The sequence below is a fragment of the Panthera tigris genome, chromosome B3 (assembly GCF_018350195.1).
Source record: "Panthera tigris isolate Pti1 chromosome B3, P.tigris_Pti1_mat1.1, whole genome shotgun sequence".
In the NCBI taxonomy this organism is placed as follows: Eukaryota; Metazoa; Chordata; class Mammalia; order Carnivora; family Felidae; genus Panthera; species Panthera tigris.
This window is the reverse complement of record NC_056665.1, coordinates 98,041,557-98,063,598: the sequence shown is the minus strand read 5'-3', so window position 1 is coordinate 98,063,598 and position 22,042 is coordinate 98,041,557. Positions and strand designations below refer to the sequence as shown.

Genomic DNA, 22,042 nt, shown 5'->3' with positions numbered 1-22,042 from the left:
GTTTTAAGAAATAGTACAGAGTAATCCCTTATAGACCTTCTACCTAATGGTAATTTTGAATAACTGTAGCACAATGTCACAACCAGGAAACTGACATTAATACGATCCTAGGGCCTTATTCAAACGTCACTAATTTTACATATATTCTGTTGTGTATTTAGTTTGGTGCAATTTTGTCACATATGTAATCTGCTTTTGAAGCTCAGCTGTGTTAAGTACTAGCTGCAAGATCCTGAGCAAGCTCCCTAATTTTTCTGAGGCCCAGTTTCCCCATCTGCAAAATGGGCATCATAAGGTCTGTCTCCTAAAGGTGGTGCGAGGATTAGGTAAGATCACTTCTGCTAAGTTTCCAGCACACTGGGTTCTCATTGAATGATAGGTTCCTTCCTGTCTACCCCTCGTTCTTTCAGTAGCAAGGGAACAGTCTCCAGTTTCTTGCTGAAATAACCAGACTTGTGGGTTATAATAAATCAGGCGGCTTCTTCTTCCAGGCCAACACATTGAACTCTGCTGTTGGAAGAGAGAGCACAGTGGATGTCACCTGCCCTCAGCTGCTGCTTCTTGGCTTGGGTTTAAGATCCTGTTTGCATCCAGATCAGAAGTGTAGAGATGGGGGCGGGAGGAGTGAAAAAGGAGAGCATTTGGGGGAGCTGTGGAGTAGGGGTAGGAGGTGGTAAACAGTGAACAATCGCTGGCTGGAGAACAACCAACTCCAAGGAATCTCCGTCCTGTGTGGCTAGTGACTGAAGGCTGGATGTACCCGCGGAAGGCCTGATGCGGGTGGGAGCCTCTGAGAACATGGTGGGCAGGTGCGGAAGCCCGACTAGACCTGGTACGACGATCACACTTGTTCCAGAGTTCGGAGTGAAGTCTTAGAGCTCTTCGCTCTCCCTGGAGCCCTCTTCCAATGAGGGCCAAGGGCGCTCAAAGGCAGAGAAATCCAGGACCGCCTGGGGGCAAGAGAGGCACCTGAATCTCCACCTTAAGGTCCCGCTGTCTGGAGGCGGAGGCCTTTCCTCCACGCGCAAAGGTGGCTGGCTGGGTGTCTCAGGCGGAGCGGGGTGTGAGCGGCGCGCTCGCAAAGGAGAGGCTAGAGGGCAGGGGATGGAGGGGTGGACGCACTAGCCCCTGCTTGACGGCGACCTGAGAACGCCGATCCACCTGCGCCCCTAGAACCCTGCGTTTTCCAAGTTCAAATCTCCGAAGCGACCTCCCAGCGTCACACAGCAGCCAACCCTGGACCGGGCTTCCCCCCGTGTTTCCGCTACCTGAGCAATCCCCGGAACCCGTGGCCCCGTACCCGTCCGGGTGGGGGCCGGGGGCGGACCCCGCGGGGGCCGGGACACCGCGTGGCGCTCCTCCCTCGGCCGCCCGGGCGCCGCGGGCCGCGGAGGAGGAGCCGCGCCCCGGCCGGCGTAGCCCTGGCTCCTCCTCCCCGCGCGGGCCCGGCCCTTCCTCCCCCGCGTCCGAAGCTCCGGGTGGCCGCGGCCGAGCCGGGAGCCGAGCGCGCTGGGCGCGGCCGTCCCGCCGCCGCCGCCGCCGCCGCCGCCTCCGAGCCCCGAGTGCGCCCGCGGCCATGGTCGCCGCGGCGGCGCCGGGCGCCTGAGCCCCGGGACGCGGTGAGCGAGGAGCCGGTTGCCGGGGCCCCCCCGCTCCGCGGCCTGGCGGGGGGGGCGGTGCGCGGAGGCCTCGCATTGCCCCCCGCGCCGTCGGCGAGGCCCTGAGCGCCCAGGGCGGACACCGCACGGGGACCGGCTGGGGCTTCCCCTCGGGAGTGCGAGGTCGGGGCGCGCGGGGCGCTCCCGGGGTGGGGGGGAACGCGGCGGAGAGGGGGCGCCTTCGCGGGCGGGAGGAGGGGCGGGCCCGGGCGGCGCGGGCTGCGCTGCCGGGGGGCGGGCCGGCGGGCGGGGAGGATGCGCGCCGCGGCCCCGGAGAGCCGCGCTTTTGTACGAGTCGGCTCCTTACATATGGAAATGACGCTCGCGCGGCTCCCCGGCCGCGTCCTTTTGAAGGACGCCCGCCCGGAACCGCGGCGCCGGCTGCGAAGTATTGTCCCGCTTCTTGAGCCCTAACAAAGCGTCCCCCTTCGCTTTGCAGAGCGCTGGAGGCGGGCGGCCGGCGGTGCGGGCGCGACGGAGAGGCCGCCAGAAGGTAGGCGAGGGCGGCGGGGGCCGAGAGAGCGCGCTGCCTGGTGACACAATGGGGGTGTCCGCCGGTTCCGGGGGCGCGCCGGGCGGGCGGCTCCGAGACGCATCTGCAGCACCGCTTTGGCAGGGACCGCGGCGGCGCGCCCGCCCTCGGGCCGCTCATTCGAGGCTGGGATCCCCCGCCACCCCCGTGGTCCCAGCCCGCAGCCGCGAGCTGAAAGCGGCTACTGTGTGTGGACCCAGGAGCGGACTGGAGTCCCGGAGCGCGCCGAAAGGGTGGCGGTTCGGTTGCCTGAACCACCCGGGCAGCCTTGTGATTGAGAAGCTGAAGTGAACCTGTCTGGGGGAAACCCGAGGTGATGAGCTTGGGTGCTCGGAGCTGCGGAGTGCCGTTGGGGGCCCCGAATGGGGGAATTTTAGAAGGTGCGCGGGAGAAAGGCACATAGAAAGACTTTCCCGGTGCAGTTGCTAAAAACGAAGGGGAGAGAACAAAATGACACTGGGTTATTGCCTGAAAGCCTTGATCGCCAGACCAGCGGAATGGAAGTGTGGAGTGCAGCGTTCCAGGGTTCCAAGGGCTGGGCTTCTTCGGCTACCAGACCGGTCCCTGACAAAAGGACAAGGCTGATGGAAACACTTTCCTGCCGAAAGCTCTTTCTGTGAAGTTGAAAGCGAGATAGGAAGAGACGTTTTCCTAGCCTCTGCCCTGACAAACCCAGGTTAAGGTGCACGTGAAACAGGAGCTGGAAAGCTACCCTACCACGTACCTTGTTTTGACAACTTAGCTATAATGGGATCTTATGCCTTCTTAGCAGGGGCAGGGGAATTCCTGAGATGGACTTGCCATATAACTTCTGAGTTTTTGAAATCAAAACAGATTGCGTAGTTGTCTTTTGTGACTGACATGGTAGCTTTTTTGGATTAGAATCCTGATAAAGTCCATCATGGTGCGTGGGCTAAGTTCCTGAGGCCATGGACGATTTCTCGGTTGGGCTGCCTTAAATATGTTAACATAAATTCATCCTGCTGCTTTGCAGAGGCTTGACAGTCTACAAGGAAATGTATTTTTTCTGTGTCAGCTTAATTTTATCTTGAATCTTCTCTAGTGGCTAGCATAGGGGTGGATGACCTGAAATATTGGCAGGTCTTGCCCTGGAGTTGGGGGCGGGGGCGTGTGTTTGTGATAATTTCCAGACTGTGTGTAAAAGTAACATTACAGGCTGGCTGAAAAACCAGTTTGTTGTAGTCTCTTCAGCTGTTGTCATTGTTTCTTAGGGAGGAAGAGTGACCTCCCGGGGGGAGTTTATTTGCAGGTTTGTTTATTTCCACCTGTTCTCTGGTGATTCCTTAGGGGAAAGCCTTCTGAACCGCCATATAGGTAAAGGGTAGGACTTACAGATGTTCCAAATGTGTTGGACATCAACAGAGATATTGCCACGGCAGGAGAAAGCTTTAGAGGGCAATGGAATGGAAGCCATCAGGGGTACAGTCTTCGCATTAAAATGTCACGGATCAGTCATTTTAATAGGCACTTGCTCAGAATAGCCCGGTGTCTTTCTTCTTGTCCTTTTTCCATTTTAGATATGTGATGACCCTTAGTATCAAAAGATGTTAACTGTCACAGAGGGGGAGAACAGGGCACCAGTGAATTCTGAACAGCCAACTTTAATTTAATAGGCAATATTCTTATCGCAAGTCAAATGTTGTTAAAATAAGTTGTTTTAAATGTCACTGCAAATGACTTTCTAAACTAACATTTCACCAATCTTGATGCTTCCATTTTGTGTTGGTAACGAAAATGCATTTTATCAGTCTTACCTTGAAAAAGGGTTGGCAAGTTTAACCAGAGTATTCAAGTGGGATTCAAGCTGCCTAAAGCCTTTTCTCGGGGCGGGGGGTTGTTTTTATAGATGCCAGTTCATCTGTAAGCCAATAAATTATGTGGTTTGAATTCTGGCTATTGAGCTTGCATCTGTTGGGCAGAGGCTTGTGGAGAGACTGAGGCTTACAAAAAGATGTTCTTATCTTATTTACGAATAAAATAGAACTTGAAAAAGATTATGGGAATGTAGAAGCAAGCAACTTTTTTTTTTTTGAAATTAGGACACTTCTTTGTTGCAATGTATATCAGCAGTTAATAATTTATTCAAACTTTTGGGTGGAAAAATTACGAAGTGTTTGTGTTCTAATGTCCACATAAAAAACAAAGGTGGGAAAACCTGGTTTATAGATGAGGGAAGGGAAGCTCTTCCTCCGGGAACTGGAGTCATAGCCGCAGGCATTCTGAATTAATTCAGGTACATGCGGCTTGAGAAGTGAACATTGTTATAGGCAGTCTCTTTTCAGAAAGTACCAGGGGTGCCTGGGTGGCTCAGTCGGTGAAGCGTTGGACTCTTGGTCTCGGCTCAGGTCATGATCTCGGGGTTTGTGAGATGACAGTGGAGAGCCTGCTTGGGATTCTCTCTCAGCCTCTTCCCCTCTCTCTCTGCCTTTCCCCTGATCCCACTCTCTCTCTCTCAAAATGAATAAATAAACAAACCTGTAGCTCTGTTTTCTGCTTCTGTAATTTTACTTACTAGCGGATTACAGGTTACCGAAGCTGCAAGGTGCTAGCCTGATGATTTGATTCCTCCAGCTGCCCTGAGTTAACCACCTGATTGGTAATCCACATAGCCATTAGGTTTAACAAAAGCTTGGGTTTGGTACACAGCAATATACTAAATATTAAAATCCTAAAACCTTTTTTAATGTTTAATGTAGAATAAATGCTAGTAGGAAGTCCTTAGTTAAATTCAGTTTTATAGTGTAGATTAACAGAGGTTGTTGTTTTCTTTCATATTTATTTAATGTGACTTTTTTTTTTTTTTTTTTTCTGTGCAGTGGCATTTAAACTTTGGTGTTCTCTCTTTATGCCGTGATTTTGTTCTGGGTGATATTCTTGTGCTTGCAGTATCCAGCTAGAAGTGAGATACTCTCTGAACTGAGAGGAGGCTACCTGACAGGAGTCATTTTGATGAGTAGCCATAGTTTTTGGCAGAAATATTTTATACAAATGTAAATACAGATACAGAGATATGTAGATGAAAAAAGACTGTTGCTTTTTCTATTAAGCTTTTCCTGCACTTGAATTTATTCTTGTCACTATTTCATTTTATACTGAAATGAGTCCAAAATGTTAAGGCTGGAGATCTTTGCAATTAAAGTGTTTGCAGAAAAGAGGGAAGAAGAAACATTTTAATTTGATCATTGGCATTATGAGACTCTGACTTGCCAAATGGTGAAAGCTTAAAGGCATGAATGAAAAGCTTTCTCTAAGCAGGATTTGTCCATGTTCACCATTTTGGTTATAAAGTAACTAAATTAGTCACTTGGTGGCCACTGCCTGGTCTGCGGACCCCCAACAGCTATGTCTGAACACAAATCTGAAAGCATCTATTATGATACCTAAGGAAAGCGGCCGAGCCAGGAGGGGCCTCCAGACATTCCACATAGCTGTTCAGCTGCTGGACCATCTGGAGGGAAATAAAAGGCCTGGGCGAGGGGCTCTGGCATTGTGCTCATTTATTATTTGGTTTTCCCTTGCCAGACTTTGTCCCTTTTTCACTCCCTCTGGCCCAGAACAGACGTCCCCTTTGGCTGGGGTGCCATTCTTACAAGCTCCTTTCTGTGTACCTTGGATGCTGGAAAGTTCATAAGTTCATGTATCCACTTCATGTTGGCCTTATGTTGGGGACTTCATTATTCCAGCTGGACCTCCACCTATGTCTTTTCCAGGCCCAGTTGGCCCTGATTTCATCAGCCGGGGTTGCCAAGTGGAGCGCAAGGACACAGATCGGTAATGGCCATACCCGTCAGGGTCTGCACATTTTGGCAGCCTTGTTTGGAGTTATTTGGAAGGAAACTGTTCCAAATAGTTCTCATTATGGGTGGTTATTGGGTGGTAAATGTTGTGATTAATGGCTCGGTGCATTTGCCTCTTATTTAACCATCCTTAGTTAAAACTCCAAAATATTGCTTGCACCGACCGTTCTTTTCCAAAGGAATTGTAAAGGCTTCTGTCAGTTTGATTGGGAAAGTAGATGGCGAAGAGAGGCCACGACCTGTGGGAGGCTTTATGAAACTGGAGTTATTCTTGGCAATTTGAAAGAGGGTTTATTACTCAAAGCCCAGCTTTCCTCATCTCTGAGTAAGATTTCTGTCACTGGTGGGTATCAGGTAGACTTTAACTATGGAAAGCATTGATTGCACAGACCAGACATACTTAAGCATTTTGAGGAAGTAATTTAACAATTATCAATTTCTGTACTGTGCCCACTGTTGAAGATATGGAACTCTCCATGGTCATTTTTATACAAAATTTGATTTCTTCTTTGCCCCAAATCCCAAAACTGCTTTGGAAAAAAGAGAATGCTCATTCCATACCTCTCTAGTGCCTTGTAATTATTCAATAAGTGGATTAAGAGAGGTAGGGAGGAAGAAACCCCATCCTTCCCCACTCCAATTTGGAGGGGTTTGTGGCCATCAGGTTTTCGCGGTGGTTTCTGGGACTTTAGTGGTTAGCTGATTAACACAGAAAGGTGGAGATAAGTGATTTGCCAGTGATGTCCTATTCATGTGTTCTGTGTGCATCCACAGGACTGAGAGATAGTACAATTTAGAGTCAGACCAGAGTTCTGATCTCCACTTCATCCCCATATTAGCACCGTATCCTTGGAGAAGTTGCTTAATTTTGCCAAGCCCCAATTTCTGCATCTTAAATGGGAATATGGTGTCTACTTTAAAGAATTAGAAGGATTAAATGAGATCATTTATGTAAAGTACTCAACGTAGGCCAGACTTACGGTAGATGTTCAGGAGTTAAAAAAAAAAATAAAAGTTTCTTCTTAACTCCCAACAATATTTCAGACTTTCTGCTTTTGATTGATGTTAAATTTATCAATAATCTGCCTTTAAAAATGGAAGAAGCCCTGAGCCTTACCTGCCACCATTGACCATTTAGTGATATAACAGTGTTTGTATACATAACACCTGGCTTGTGCTTTCTTGCTCTCCCAATGGCATTCCGCAGCTCCCGCTTTGCTTCTCTGAAAGCAGATCTAGGGCTGGTTGACTTCAGTTCACCCCGCCTTTGTCAGTCACAAGTATCTTCTTGGTGGTTTTCTCAATTCCCCTCTTGTATCAACTTTCTCTGGGGTCATCCTCTCACTTGCTTGCCATCTTCAACCCTCAGGACAGCCCTTCCAGATGGGTATTATTATTCCCATTCTATAAACAAGGGGACTTGGGACAGTGGTTTAGTACAGATTCTCTTCCGAAGTCACATCCTATAACCGCCCCTCTCAAAAAATAAATAAATAAATAAATAAATTACAGCCGAAGTTTATGAATTCATTGGTTTAATTACTAACTCCTTAATCAAACTCCGGACAGTTCTAGATGCTACAGGTTGGCAGTGGGTTCTGGCTTTCTGCTTCTGCTTAGTGATATCTAAGACGGAAAATGCCTTTGACAAAAGGGGTCAGATGGGGGAAGGAGAGGTGTGCTTGTGGAAGAAATGGGCATTTCAGAATCTTCATAGGCTCATTTCATCACTCATTCAGGGTAAGGTTCCACTCATGGAATCTCCCTACACTGAGTCAGTGTCTGGTGTGAGGAACAGACTGTGCTATGCATTTGGGGGAGGATATAAAAGAAATAAGTTGTGGACCTTGTCCTTACGGAAATTTCTGCCAAGCAGGGAGAAAAAAAAATTCTTGCACATGAAATTACTCACGAACATTTGAGGAATAATATCAACCAGAAAAAAAAAATGCATTCTGTGCCAAACGAGGACTGACAACTTGTCACCATATGTAACATCTTCTGGATGTTTCCGTATGCTCATTTGTTCCACAGGGTTGAGGCTGTTTTCCCCCTCCAGTCAAAAGAATGTTCTCCAAAGCATAGCGTCTTGGGAAGGAGGGAGATGAAAAAAAAGAGATAAATAAGGAAAGCTGCTGTGAAATGAAAGAGATTTGATTTAGTGAAAAATCCAATGACCTCCCAAAGAGCAGGGCATGATAGCTTATTGAATCCAAAGCCATGGATGAGATCAGGACTTCTCAGTACATTATGAGTTTTATGGTCCCCTTTCATTGGTCTCAGTGAACCAATCCCCATGCCTTAAAAATAAAAAGGGGAAATTTTTGAATTCTTTCACTTTTGAGGGTTTTTTTTAATATGCAAAATCAAGTAAAAGTGGAATTGTCTGCCTTTTATGAAGTTGGTCAGATTATGTATAGCCCAGGGGACTGTAAAATTCAGAGTGAGTCTGAGAGTCACTGCAACCTTGAAAATCCCAGGGCCCCTGGGGAGTCTCAGATCCTAGGCGACAACAAACTGACAGACTCTAACGGAGTCTCATTAGCCAGGCATTGGTCTTGTCTAAATCCCTAACTTTTGTGGCTTCGCTTAACACCTTGGTGTTTCTTTTCTGATGCTCTGATGTTTATATCGCACTCTCAACTTATTTTGAAAACATTTGCATGGTGATTAGTTAACCCAACAGACCAATCCTGGGAAGGCAGCCAGAACCGACAGCACCTTAGTAATAGAAAAGCTGAGAATTAAAAGAAGACCCCGAGACCAGGAGCCTGGACCTAAATGGTGCTGCTTTGCCTTAATGAGCGGCCCCAGTACGAATTGAGTAGTGGCCTTGAGTAATGGCCGAGCTGTTTGAAAACACCTTGAGTCTACCTCATTGTGCTGAAACTCCAGGTGGTCATGGTTGCATTTTAGCTTGTAATGTTTTGGACGGCTGCCTGTGGGAAGAAAACAGCACAGCCTAGAGCAGCACTGATGTGTTATGGAAGCCTCTCTCATTTACAGTTCTGGCCACGTTCAACACCTGAACTTGTGTGTCGCCCGTGTTGTCCATCTGCTATATGCACATCGCTCTTGAGTTAGAGAGTTTTCTTACTCAGGGCTTTTGTTAAAGGTGCTGCTTTGAAAACTGGGATGATGCTTGCCGGGGGCTGGGGCAGGGGGCAATGGGAAGTTGTTCTACAGTGGGTACAAAGTCACGCAAGATGAAAACATTCTAGAGATCCGCTGTACAACAGTGCACGTTTAGCGAAGAAAACGGTTGTGCGCGCTTAAAATTTTGTTAATAAATTTTTGTTAGGTTAGATTTCACGTTATGTATTTTTTATCACAGTAAAAAAAAATATATGGGCAAGATAAATATATTTTTTGAAAGTGCTGCTTTTTATAGTCAAGGGGCTGGTGCTGAGAGCCTGGTTTAGATGGCTGAGGTCATTGTCTCAGGGGTCTAGGTTGTGTTTGGCTTCCGTTGCGTCATGGTGAAGGTAGCTTCAGACATGCGCATTTCAGGCTCTCATCGGAAGACCCAACACATTAAAAATGAATTCTTGCACAACCAAAGAAACCCCCAGATTTCACTCTTAAAATATGAGGTACCTAGAACTTTATGATGTCTGTTTTTAGCAGAAGTGATTCTGAGTTAATCATGAGCCTGTGTTTTTATTGATCCCATGGAAGGTGGGGAAATGGGAAGCCTGGGGTTGGGGGTTGAAAAGAAGGAAGACAGACAGACATGAGGTGGTCTGGATAATGGAGGTTCCCTGAGACTCTGTATGATTCATATGGTCTGTGGCTCCTCTGAAGCTCATAGTCTGAAAGGTTGGAATAGTGTTTTCCCCTTTCTCTAGGCAATTAGGCATTGCCTAAAACCCCCAGGGACTAAAGCCAGCTTCAGGGAATACCCTTCCTGTCACACCTCACGTAATTGCACCAGTGAAGTTAATTGCACTGCTTTTGGGGGAACTTGTGTAAAAGGCATTGTGTCTCATGTAAACAGGGAGGTGGTTTTGTGTTGTATCGGACATATTCATCCAGTGCCTCTTGCTGCAAGCCTCCATGCTAACTGTGATGGGGGGGCATCTAGGCTGAGCCAAGTGGAACTAGATAGCGTGGCCACAGCGGTGGCTTGCGACATCTGGGCAGGTGGTCTGGAGCTCGCCGACTTGCCTCACAGCTCGGGCCCTGCAGCCTATATTGGTGCTAACAGTTAGTTTGAAAGGACGGAGTGTCAGAAGTGGCCTTTCACCTTCTGTACGTCCAGGGGCTCGTGAGCTGATAGAGAAGCGCTTTCAGTCTTGAGTTTGAGACTGGCCGCCTGCCCAAGGACCAGGCAGGAGAGGAGACTCCCTCATTCTGGTAACGTTACCCTGAGTGACCTGTGTAGCTGTGGCCCTGGTGTGAGTGCCTGTGTGGGTGCCTGGCCGGCCAGGGCTGGCTCCTGGAGAGACCTGAGGTCTTGCTGGGGGTGGGGTGAGGGGTGAGGGTGCAGCATCGCCTCTCCTGCCTGCCTCCACCGAGGTCCTCATGGACCAGCATCAGGGACCAAGGACGTACAGAACCTTCCCAAGGGGCTGGCGAGGGCAGGGGTAGGACTCCCGGGCTGCCACCACCCGCCCTTGTCTCTGTCGCACACAGGTGAGCGCCGTGGGCTATGGGATGGATGAGGTGGAGCAGGACCAGCATGAGGCCCGACTCAAGGAGCTGTTTGACAGTTTTGACACGACAGGCACCGGGTCCCTGGGACAGGAGGAACTCACCGACCTTTGCCACATGTTGAGCTTGGAGGAGGTGGCCCCAGTGCTCCAGGAGACGCTGCTTCAGGACAACCTCTTGGGCAGGGTAAGGTCTGGGGGAGAAGGCAGACAGCGGGAAGTGGGTGCAGCTTCTGTCCGGGGTGGGGGTGGGGTGCAGAGCACGCATGTTGCAACTTGCTTCTAACATCCTGGCTGTGTGTGCCCCTAGCTGTTAACCTGATAAACAGAAAAAATGTAATGGGTGGGACCCAGCAGTGTGGTTTGCTCGGGTGGCAAGGGCCCGCTTGAATTTGTGCTCTGGAATAAAGGTGTGCCCTGAGCTTCCCAGATGAAGAGAGAGGAAAAAGAAGCAATAAGAGCATGTTTTCCAACTCTTGTTCGTTGTGGATCATTTTGGGGACTCTATATTCATCGTTAGGGCAGAGGGAGGGGACTGAGATTTCCCTCGAAGAGAAAGAAAACGTAGCAAGAAAATTGCCGCTCACAGGATGAATAGATTGCTGTTATGACTTTTACTCCCAATAAAGCTATTTCTTGTGTTTCTGGGGTGAAGTATTAATTAAACCTTTCACCTAGGAAATAAGACAGGAGGATAAGTAAATACAGTGCAGGTTCATTTAAAACCCAGCAGGACTTGCTTCCAGCAGGGATATGCATGTGTGCCGATGTTAACTTCTGCATTTGACAACAAATAGTCATGTTGTCCCCACAGATCAAGTGACAGAAATGAGTAGGAAGTGAGAAGGGGCCTTTTTTTTTTTTTTATATACCTCCTGCTGTTAGTGGAAAGGGTGTTTGATCTGTCTTGACCTCATATTGCCTTCAATTTTTGTAATTATAATTAAGAGCATCATTTGTATGGCTTTGAGTTGAGTCTTGCTGCTGATTTTTGGAATGGATGAGAGGAAGAAATGGGCATTGCTTTTTGAGCTCTGTTGTCATTGATGATGCTTTGTAGACAGTGGTTTTTATCATGTGTAAATTGAGGAAGGAGTCATGAAGCTCAACTTTATTCCGGTGACTGAATTTCTTTTTCTTCATTTCATTTTCGCTGTCTCTTAGATGACAAGTTGGATAAGTGACCTCAGATACAGTAGGATGTATTGACTGTCTGTGACAGGAGACAGATGGGAGTAGTGATCACCCTGAAATTAATGTACAAAGGATGCTATTCCCAGGGGCTTGGCACTATGAACATCATGTTTATCAGGGTTCACACTTAAAGAAAAAAAATGTGAGGTTGTTGTTTGTTTTACGAAAGTGAAACCCATTCTTGGCCACTCTTGGGGGAGGGATTAGCTGCCTGTGAAAACATGTGGTCCCTAAAAAATGCTAAAAATCTTGCTGCAAAAGTCATAGAATTGGGAAGTTTGAGGATGAAATCATTTGTTCCTCATTCATGTAACGCGCTCAAATGTGTTTTCATTCTGTCTCCATCTCGGGCACCTTGGAGAGCTAAGGGAGTAGCGTTTCCCACTACTGTGGTCCTTGGGGATCTCAGCCCTTTTGTTGTATAAGGAATAGCACCGAGAGTGGATCTGTTTCAGTGCTTATTAAAGCCTGAGAAGAACAGATACAACCTAAGGGTTCCTGGAGAGGTTGTCTCCGCATCAGCATAAATACAGATCCCTCTGCTGTGCACAGATTGTACCTTAGCACTTACACAGTTTGCTCCAGATGTTGTACATCTTTGCCCTCGTTCAGCAAACTAGAACAGGGGAGCAGTTATCGATTGATTTGTTAACAACTTGACACTATCAGCCTGCTTTTTACGTTTGCTATTTGCCTGTGAATAATGAATACCTAAGTGGTCTGTAGCCTGATATTTACTTAGTGAGCCAGTGATAAAAGTTAAATAGATGTATGCATATTGATTTCACGTGGGAGGTCTCTGGTGACTGTCTTGAGAGCAGGGTTGGCATGAATTAATGCACTACCGTTCGATTTGCATTTTTTATGAAACTGAATTATTCTCCTCAGATGATCACATAAACTTGGCCATATGCTGTTGAGATATTCTATATAGTCTATAGTTATAAGGAAAAAATTCCTTAGAATTTGCTGAAGAATTCTAAGCGCTAACACCTTCTTGAGACGTTGAGTACGGATTGTAAGTTGTAAAATTGTAAGTTGTTTTCAATGCCAATCATCTTTCTTCTCTTTAGATGGTAATTGTAGAAAAATGTATAAGGCTTAGGAATTTGGTTTAACAAGGAGAAAGAAATAGTAGCATGACAAATCTAAATATAGTCATTAATTCAACAAATATATATTGTGTGTGTCCTATATGTTAGGCATTCTGCTAGTCTGTGCAACTTATTTATGTTTATCATAGACTAAGGTTTTCCATTAAATTGGTTTTTGGATACAGTAGTATCCAACAGTTTCCTGCATGCCTAGGGTTCAAATGTATCTTTAAATGTTAATGAGTGTAATTTTTAAATGAAACAAAACTTCCAAGTTTACCTTTATTGGAATTGGGCTGAATTGGTCATTTTTTTTCTTGAAAAAGGAATAAGCTAAAATGCATTGTTTTCCTCAATATGAATATTTTCTGTTTATTTTTATTTTAAAATCCATCTGTAATGAATTCTTGGCTTTTCTTTTTTAAGCCTAATGTTTCTTTTGACAGTGGTTAAGGAAAGTAACTGAAATTGACTTGCCATTTTCACGCCATTTTGCTACTAGGCCATTCAACCCTTTCAATTCATCTATCTGATCTTGCTTTATAACTTGAAGCCATATTCCCCTGAGCATAGTGCTTACTATGTAAGTGTTTGCAATGCCTGAGGATTGTGGATCACTGATTTGAAAGAAGGCAGGACACTGCTGGTAAGGTGTTTCCTGCTACATAATCAGAAGAGCTCCATCCATAGCTTTGTCATCAGTGAAGCACCTGTCAGGTGGGTAGGAGCCCAAGACAAGGGACTCCTGAAGACACTGAAGAACTTACAGTCTGGTCGGGTAATGTGCCTGGCAGGTGAATAGTCCTGGGAGCAAATACATACTACAAACATAGAAGAAAACAGAGCAGCATTAGCTCTTAAATTGAACCAAGTTTTCATCCTAGCAATTGATATTGGTCACAGGTGCTTCCTGGTCTTTTTGTTTCTTAGAAATGAAATGTTCTCATATGCCTTTCTCCTTTATTAGTAATCAGGACAGAAGTATACTTTACCTTGGTTTTATTGAAGGTGTTATTTATATAGTTTTAAAAATGCATTTTCCTTTACTTACGGAATATAACAACTTTGAGACAAAATAGCCCCCTGAGGTTCTGAGGCGTTTCCTTCTATACTTGCTAATATTAACCTGGATGCTGAAGTGTTCTATGTCTTTGGCACTCTTTAGAATCAAAACAGGCCACCTGGTAGCAGAACTTACCAGTGGCTTCCAAAGAGTCCCATAGGTGTGTGGACTTTGTTCATCAAAGGTGCTTTGAAATTTTTAGTTTTAAGATCTAATAGCTTTACAAATATATAATTAAACTCAGATTTCCCATCTTTCATTTTAAAGTGCTTGGGGGAGTCTTTTATAAATATCATGATTAATTTCATATGGTAGACTTGTTTGTTTCCAGTTCATTAAAAGCTTTTTAAAATTTCCTTCTCTTATACATATTTTAACCATTTGAAAAGTAAATCAGAAATACAGAAGTACTTTCTGGCAGTGATTATTTGGACTTGTTCTCTGTGTGCAAAATTACACTTGATCATCAAATAGTGTCTATTTATAACTACCTGGTGTTCATCCTCCTGTTTCATATTGATCTGAGGCTTTTTGAATGCATTGGAGGAAATGGTGGAAACATTTCTCATTGCGTCTCTTATTAAATGTCTGGACTTTTGCTGTATCTTACTGTTTAGCCACCATAGTTTAACCTGAAATGGTGAGGGATATTTTCTGATTCCCATTTTGTCTTATGACCCTGTGTAGACCATCACTCCCTTCTTTTACAACCATCTCTGTTAAGGTTGACTTGAACTCCTAAGGGTCTGTGGTTCCCATTTTTGGACAAGAAGAGAATCTGATTAAGAGGCTGCAAGATTTACTTCTGTATTAATACTTGGTTGTCAGACTTATTGCAAAATTAACTTTGGTTTTACGTGCTGTGAACCTTCAGCCTCTCAGAGGTATTTAGTCTGATGGGAAGATCTTTGGCTCCCAACGAGAGGTGGGGAAAAAGTGCTGAAAGACTGTTCTCTTCTACCTGCTTTATTTCAGTAATGACTGTCTTTCTCTGGAGAAAGTATGGTCCAGAAGGCTGATCCGATTTCTGCAGTATTCCACTGATACTCTTATGAGTAACGTCTTTTCTGGACAGAGGGGACTTACCGTTCTTTTGTGTCCATCACAGATTTTAGACTTCGGTGTTGACCTGTATGACAAAGAAACCTTAGAGAACTTGGAAAAGTACATTGACCCATCCAAGGTCAGGCAACTCAGTGGAAGCAGCAGCAGGATAGGAACCCAGATTTCCCCATCCCTGAATTTGAACACACGTTTTCACAGCCTCCTTGGATTCCAGATATGCAAGAATGAATCTCATTCTCCACGCCCCTCTCATCACCACTACTACCACATCAAGACAGTATAATATTAGAGCATAGTCTTTGAAGTCAGACCTGGATTCAAGTACTGATTCTTGCCCCTTTCTAGCCCTATATGGCTAGGAGTGGAGAATGGATTTGCTAGAAACTTCTTTTGTGTGGCAGTGGTTGCATCCATCTCCATCTGTAGGTGGGGCCCCTTGGGTCAGTCTTGGAGTATGACTTCATACAGTTGCTTTAGGTTTGGACTTGTCTTTTTTTTTTTTTATTAAAAAAAAATTTAAGTTTATTTGAGAGAGAGAGAGAGAGAGAGAGAGTGAGTGGGGAAGGTGCAGAGAGAAAGACAGAATCCCAAGCCCCGGATGTGGGGCTCAAACCCACAAACTGCAAGATGATGACCTGAGCCAATATCAAGAGTTGGACGCTTACCCAACTAAGCCACCCAGGTGTCCCGTGGACTTGCCTTTTACGATGGGCAATGGGCTTGCCCTCTCCACATTGCCCCTGTCCACATTATCTATAGTAAATGACCAAAATCATCTGAATGCTTTACTAGAATAAAACATTTCACAACTATTTCTTTCTTAATGAAACAACATCTCTTTGTATCATTTCTCTTTTGCATAGTGCTGTAAACATCATTTTCCTGCACTGTGTCCTTCTGAAGAGTCCATATTTCTCTACCCGATTCAGCTAGCATTTAATGTTTTGAGTGTTCTTTCATCAGTTTCCCTGTGTATTGCTAGATACGAACCTCCTCTGTGTGATGATAGTTACACGGGCCTTTGTCTCGTTTAATAAGATCACTTGGTTCAACACTTGGCTTGAGTTTCTCATCCTGGATCTGTTTGTACTGCATACATGTGGAAACTGTATGTATTTGATCTCCATGATTGTGTAAGATGATTTTATGCAACGTTAGGTTCCTTATTCTACTTCCTGTTGCCGTTTTTTTGTGTGTGCGGTTTGAAGTAACGTTTTTTTCTTATGTGATACTTACTTTATTTTTGTCGGAAAGGCAAATTATGTTTCTAAAAAAGCATTCGTATGAAATTTGGAGAGGAAAAATGATGAGGTGAATTTCTATTATGTGCTGGTGACACATGACAAAAAAAATCAGATTTGACTAGTCTTCCCATTAGTTTAGTGTAAATGTCATGTGTGTTTTTAGTCTGTCATGTAATTTTCCCATTGCTGCAAACTGTCCTTTGAGGCATACAAGATATAGGAATGCTTGTAAAATGAATGGCAGCAATTATTATTCAAATGAGGGGGTGCCAACCAGGGGAAGCATGGCTTGGAGGCTTGTTACTGTGTGAGGTTTAATTGCATTGTATATTTGTGACGATTTCTAACTTTTAACGTAATGCAATAGTAAAGCTCCCTTGGAGGAGAAAAATGGTACTTACAAATTCCAGTTACTGAACTTAGTGAGCCTGCTGATGCACATTTCTTTACAATAGAGGGCATTTATTAACGTTTTGGTTCTGGGATGTGCCCTAAGGGGCTTTTCCACCACATCAGTATTCATGAGCATTGTCAGAAAATAGCAGTCACCTGCCTCTATTAGAGAACTGTCTTCTTGGAAGATGTGGAATTTACTGTTATTTAAAGTGGAGGGTCCAGTGTCTCTATGCTCTGGCAGGAGGGAAAATAAGATCGGTTTAAGACTTAAGGCTGCTCCAGTTGTTTTGATCAGCTTGCCACGTTTTTGTTTTTGGATTTCTGGGTGTGTGTGTGTGTGTGTGGAAGAGGTCCATCAGATAGACACTGTTAGATTATGAAGAACCTCTGAGTTAATCAAGTTTAGTCTTTTATAGCCCCTTTTTCTTTAAAAAAAAAAAAAATGGCTGATTCAGTAGGTCTGTTTTGGAAACTGTTAAGCTCTGCCTGTGAATATCTCAGAGAAGCCAAATGTCATAAAAATGGTCTCTCCAGCTTGTCTTTGTGTCTCTCACAGCACTCACCAGCTTCTATCTTGTAAGTGCTAACCAACTTTCCTCTCTTCTTTCCTCTTCTCCCCTCCCACACTCAAGATTCTCCTCCTGACCTTTCACCCCCTGGAGCCCCAGTGTACTGTTTTACACTGGCTTTGTGTAAAGTTGGGGATTTGATGTGGGGCAGTTTAGGGATTTCCCTGAGAGGTCAGAGAGTGAAGCAGGTCTAGGGCAGGAGGGCTGCCAGGCTTTGATGAGTCCAGTCAGAAGTCCTGAGTTCACCAGGCAACCCCAAAACTTTAAGACGTGAGGCCACCAGCAAGGCCCATGCCTTTTTTGTGCTCTGCCTCCTCAATTCCAAGGGGAGATGCCTGCCTTACCTGGCTCATGTGGATATTGTGAGATCCAAATGACCAAATGCCCAGGAAAGAAGGAACCTGCAATAATACACCCACTCATCTAGTGTTATCCAGGATCCACATTAATGCAATTTTCTGATAACAGCATCTCTTACCCCATTTAGTAGCAGTCTTACATAACCTTTGGGGATTGCAAACATTTTGTTAAAGTTTTGCCCTGTCAAAGAGGATATTAAACAGCATAAGATTATTCTTTTTTTTTTTTTTAAGTTTATTTATTTTTGAGAGAGAGAGAGACAGAGCATGAGCAGGGGAAGGGCAGAGAGAGAGGGAGGCACAGAATCCAAAGCAGGCTCCAGGCTCCAGGCTCCGAGCTGTCAGCACAGAGCCCAGCGTGGGGCTTGAAACCACAAACTGCGAGATCATGACCTGAGCCGAAGTCGGATGCCCAGCCGACTGAGCCACCCAGGTGCCCCAGCATAAGATTATTCTTGATCATTTAAAATCTTCTTGGTCTATCAGTTATTTGTCTACATTATAAGAGCAATACTCTCAGCCTTTGTTTTGTGGCACATAGATATTTGTCTCAACACTAAATAAATAACCCCAGCCTATTAGGTTTTTTAGTGCATGTCTTCTCTAACAGTTGGTAGAGTTTTTAAGACAAGGTTTTTTAAGTTTAAAAACTGTATTTTTGTCTGAGGAAAGATAGTTAACGTCTTTACTCAATCCCAAGGTGTCAGTAGTTACTTCTCTTAGTACTTTACCTCAGAGCGCTCCTGTGTCTTATTTGCTGCTTCTAATCTATAGTGGTCTGGGAAGCAGGTAAATAAGCTTATAATAAATCAGGTTGAGTGAGAATAAATAGCTCCGGAGCTGGTTCTGTGGCATTTTCTGTGAGCAGAGTGTGTGGGCTTTTCCATGCCTTCCTCAGCTTTGGACATCGCTTCTTTGTTTTCCAGTTGTCTGCCGCTTGATTGTCTGATCAGCCATCTCCGTATAAATGAGGTTTTACTGTCTCAAAGGTCGGTTTGTTTGTATGAGGCTAACTGTCCCTTAAATATGGTGTAACAAAGTCTTGGAAGTTGATGAGAATCAACGTCCAGATTGTAGGTATCTTGGTCACTTCTCAGGGTGAGAAATTGAGGTACATAGACTCATGGTGACCTTCATGGCCAATACTCCCTGAATTGAACTATGTAGGGACAAGATCCAATAACCTCTCTCAAAGCCCAGACCCAGCAGAGACCCAGAGGTGAAGTAGATAGGACTTGAAGTTCTCAAGGCAAGCACTTCCCTTTTCTGTTCAACTCATAACTGTGTCAAGGAGAGGCCAAGGTTTCATTCAAGTCATTCCCATCACTGTCCTAAGAGAGGAGAAACCCCAAGCTGAGGTCCCTAAGCACAGCAAATTGGATCGGCTTCTCTGATGTTGGGCAACTGCCCAGATCCTGGCGGGGAGGCAAGATCCCTGCTGTCACCTCCGCCACTGCCACTTGGCTGTCACGGTCACTTTCAGGGCCAGTTGCTTTGCTTGAAAATGTAGCCATTTCTCTGTAAAGCAGGGGAAACAGTCACCCCATATAGCTATTAGAGTATTAACTACCACTTACCTAGCAGTTGATAAGTTACCCTGGAAGTTCTAGACCCCTTATGTAACTCTCATTTTGATTTCCTAATGCCTCTGTGAGGGAGGTGTTACTATAAATAACATAAAAGGCATGCAATGCTTTTCACACAATGGCTGCCTGGACCCCCTGTGACATTTCCTGAGAACATGCACTCCAGGCAGCAAGATCTCTGTCACTCTTGTTCACTGCTCTGTCAGCAGGGCTTAGGACATTGCCTGGCCCATAGCAGCTGCTCAATAAATATTTGCTGAATGAGTCTTAAACTTTAGTTGTTAGAGATCCCCATTTTTCTACATGAACAAACTAAAGCTCAGAGAGGTATAGTAATTTAGCCAGCTCACAGCAGGCAGTAAGTGGCTGAGGCAGGGTCAGAACCTGGACCCAGCTGGCTCCAGCACAGAGCCTGTACCCCTAACCCTCCTCCTGCCCCCCGCCCCACTGTGAGGAAGGAATGGTTCCAGTAGGAAGTAGTAAATGCCTGGCCAATGTCCATGGGCAGGAGAGCCCTTGGGTCTGTGTGGTTTTGAACTGGCTGCTTGGGAAGATGGCCTTGCCCCTGGGAACGGGACCCAGGATGCCACAGTGCCTGAAGCCCGTACTCTGACTTTGGGACAGCAGCAGGACCTGGCCCTTTCTCCTCCTGCAGGCTCTGCAGTGATTTGTCTGCTGTGAACCCTAATTAGTATCGCTTACATTTCTGCAGTGTCTTCACCTTTTCATTGATTGCACAGCCCTGGCTCTCTAGCAGATGTCCTGCCTCCCTTGGCGGATTTCTGCTCTGGCTCCATAGGGTATACTGATTTTTAGTCTATACCATCTAAAGGGAGATGATTTTGGAAAGTAATTTGGAGTGATCAAAATGGTTGTGGTAGAAAAATCACACCTACTGTGGGACAGTATGGTAAATTGCATAGATAAGACATAGGATTTTTTTCCTCCATTGTTTAGATAACTAATGAGGTTTGCTACTTTTCCCAGTATAATTCGCCAAGTGGTTTTTATCTGTCACTCATATTTAAACTTCTAGACAACGTTTTGTAACGGTGTCCAAAGAGACCCTTAGCGGCACAAATTACAAATTTACCAACTTTGAATTTATGTATAGGCTTCTGTGTTAATAGGTGCCACATCATCGAACTAGAATTACCGTGAGAAGGAATACCATCTTTCCCTTCTACCCCACGGTGAGGTCACATAAATTTAAATTATGGAAGAATACACTTGGCCATCAAGAAAACTGTTTTACCCCTTTAACCAAAGTATTTCCCCAATTCTAACTGAATATTTACTTAAATAAAACTCATGTTCTTTCATCCTTCTATCAAGGTAATTGTATTTTTAAGAATTCAAGACAAAGCTTCCCAAGGTTCTTTTATTCTTTGTGTTTGCTATTGATTTCTATTTGTTTATGGAGTCACAGGGGCCTTGGGAGATAAATATTATATACCTGCCTCAGGCAAGACTGTATTCAAGTCACCCTCAGATGATAGCTCACCCTCTTCTAGAATGTCTTCAGGGATGAAAGCACCTTTGGGGCATTGTTACAATGGATCATTTACTTGGGAAGTTTTTCCTAATGTCTAACCTAACATCTTTCTGTTGTGGTCTTGTTCAGAAAAATAAAAGGAGTTGAGTTCAAAACGTATCTTTTTCTGAGTGTATAAAGAGGGTTTTGCTATCTAGCTTTCCCCCTCGGGGTTGAATAAATATTGATGTTGATGTTAGGGTTTACGACACGGGGGTGTCAGAAATGATCAGCCCACTTTTCCCTTCAGTGCTTCAGAGAAATGAAGAAAAGAGAACAAAAGCTGTTTGTGACTCACTTCAAGGCTGTCAGGATGCTAACAAACGGTTCTGGTACCTTGAAGATGGATTTGCGTCCTTAAGGCTGTGGAAACTCTTTTGAACTCATTTTTAATTGTTTATTTTTAGGTGCATTTTGACCAATTTAAAGAAGCATTAATACTTATCTTGTCTAGAACTCTGTCAAATGAAGAACACTTTCAAGAATCAGGTAAGGGCACTCACTAACTTTTCTTCTCTACACTCCCCTTTAAAAATTGCCCAGGGAAGAATTTGGGGACTTTGAAGCATGTCTATGAAAGATTTGGGGCATCTGCCTCTTGCAGATTGAGTTATTTTGAGTGACTTGTCTTCTGATATTATCCTAAAAGCCTTGCAGCTGTTGAACACTGAAATGAGGCTTCCCTACCACAACAGTGTATTATGGAAGAAATAATTGGATTGTTCCTAGGCAATATGTCACATGGCGTGGCAATAACTCATTCCTAGAATGGGCAGAGTGAAGCCGAATGGTTCTACCTTCATCCTTATTTCCTGTGTCCGTGGAAGGATCTGAATTGGGGGAGAATTTTGCCTGAAAGAAGAAGAGTGTCTAATTTAGAGATAATTTTACTTAGTAGGTGGATAACCTTTTGCTACAGACATTATCATATATTATAATTGATAATATATATCTCAAGTGATAGTTTTGAGGACCACGTTTTCATTTTTCTGTTTTCAGTGTCTAGTAGAAGGCTTCACACATAGTAAGTATTGAATGAATGTTGAAAAATAAAGAACTTACTATTTCACTTCACTTAGTTTTTTAAAAAGCACTGTAGATTATAAGACATCATTTTATGTATATCTGAAAAGAAAAAGTTTTTACCAGTTAAAATAGCAAAATGCTTGGGGCGCCTGGGTGGCGCAGTCGGTTGAGCGTCCGACTTCAGCCAGGTCACGATCTCACGGTCCGTGAGTTCGAGCCCCGCGTCAGGCTCTGGGCTGATGGCTCAGAGCC

The 22,042-nt window shown here is 44.8% G+C and overlaps 1 protein-coding gene across 11 annotated transcripts in view; it reads left to right on the top strand.

Moving 5' to 3' along the window:
• The first annotated feature begins 1,593 nt into the window (after window positions 1-1,593).
• The window catches only part of NIN (ninein), a 95,744-nt gene continuing 75,295 nt past the window's right edge, over window positions 1,594-22,042 (top strand). For 2 of the 11 annotated variants that reach the window (XM_042989669.1, XM_042989665.1), the window contains exons 1-4: window positions 1,635-1,781; window positions 2,098-2,151; window positions 10,644-10,847; window positions 21,172-21,253. In XM_042989669.1, the coding sequence (XP_042845603.1) occupies window positions 10,665-10,847; window positions 21,172-21,253 (265 nt within the window). In that variant the 5' untranslated portion in view covers window positions 1,635-1,781; window positions 2,098-2,151; window positions 10,644-10,664. The other 9 variants (XM_042989667.1, XM_042989666.1, XM_042989672.1 and 6 more) reach the window with 9 other exon arrangements.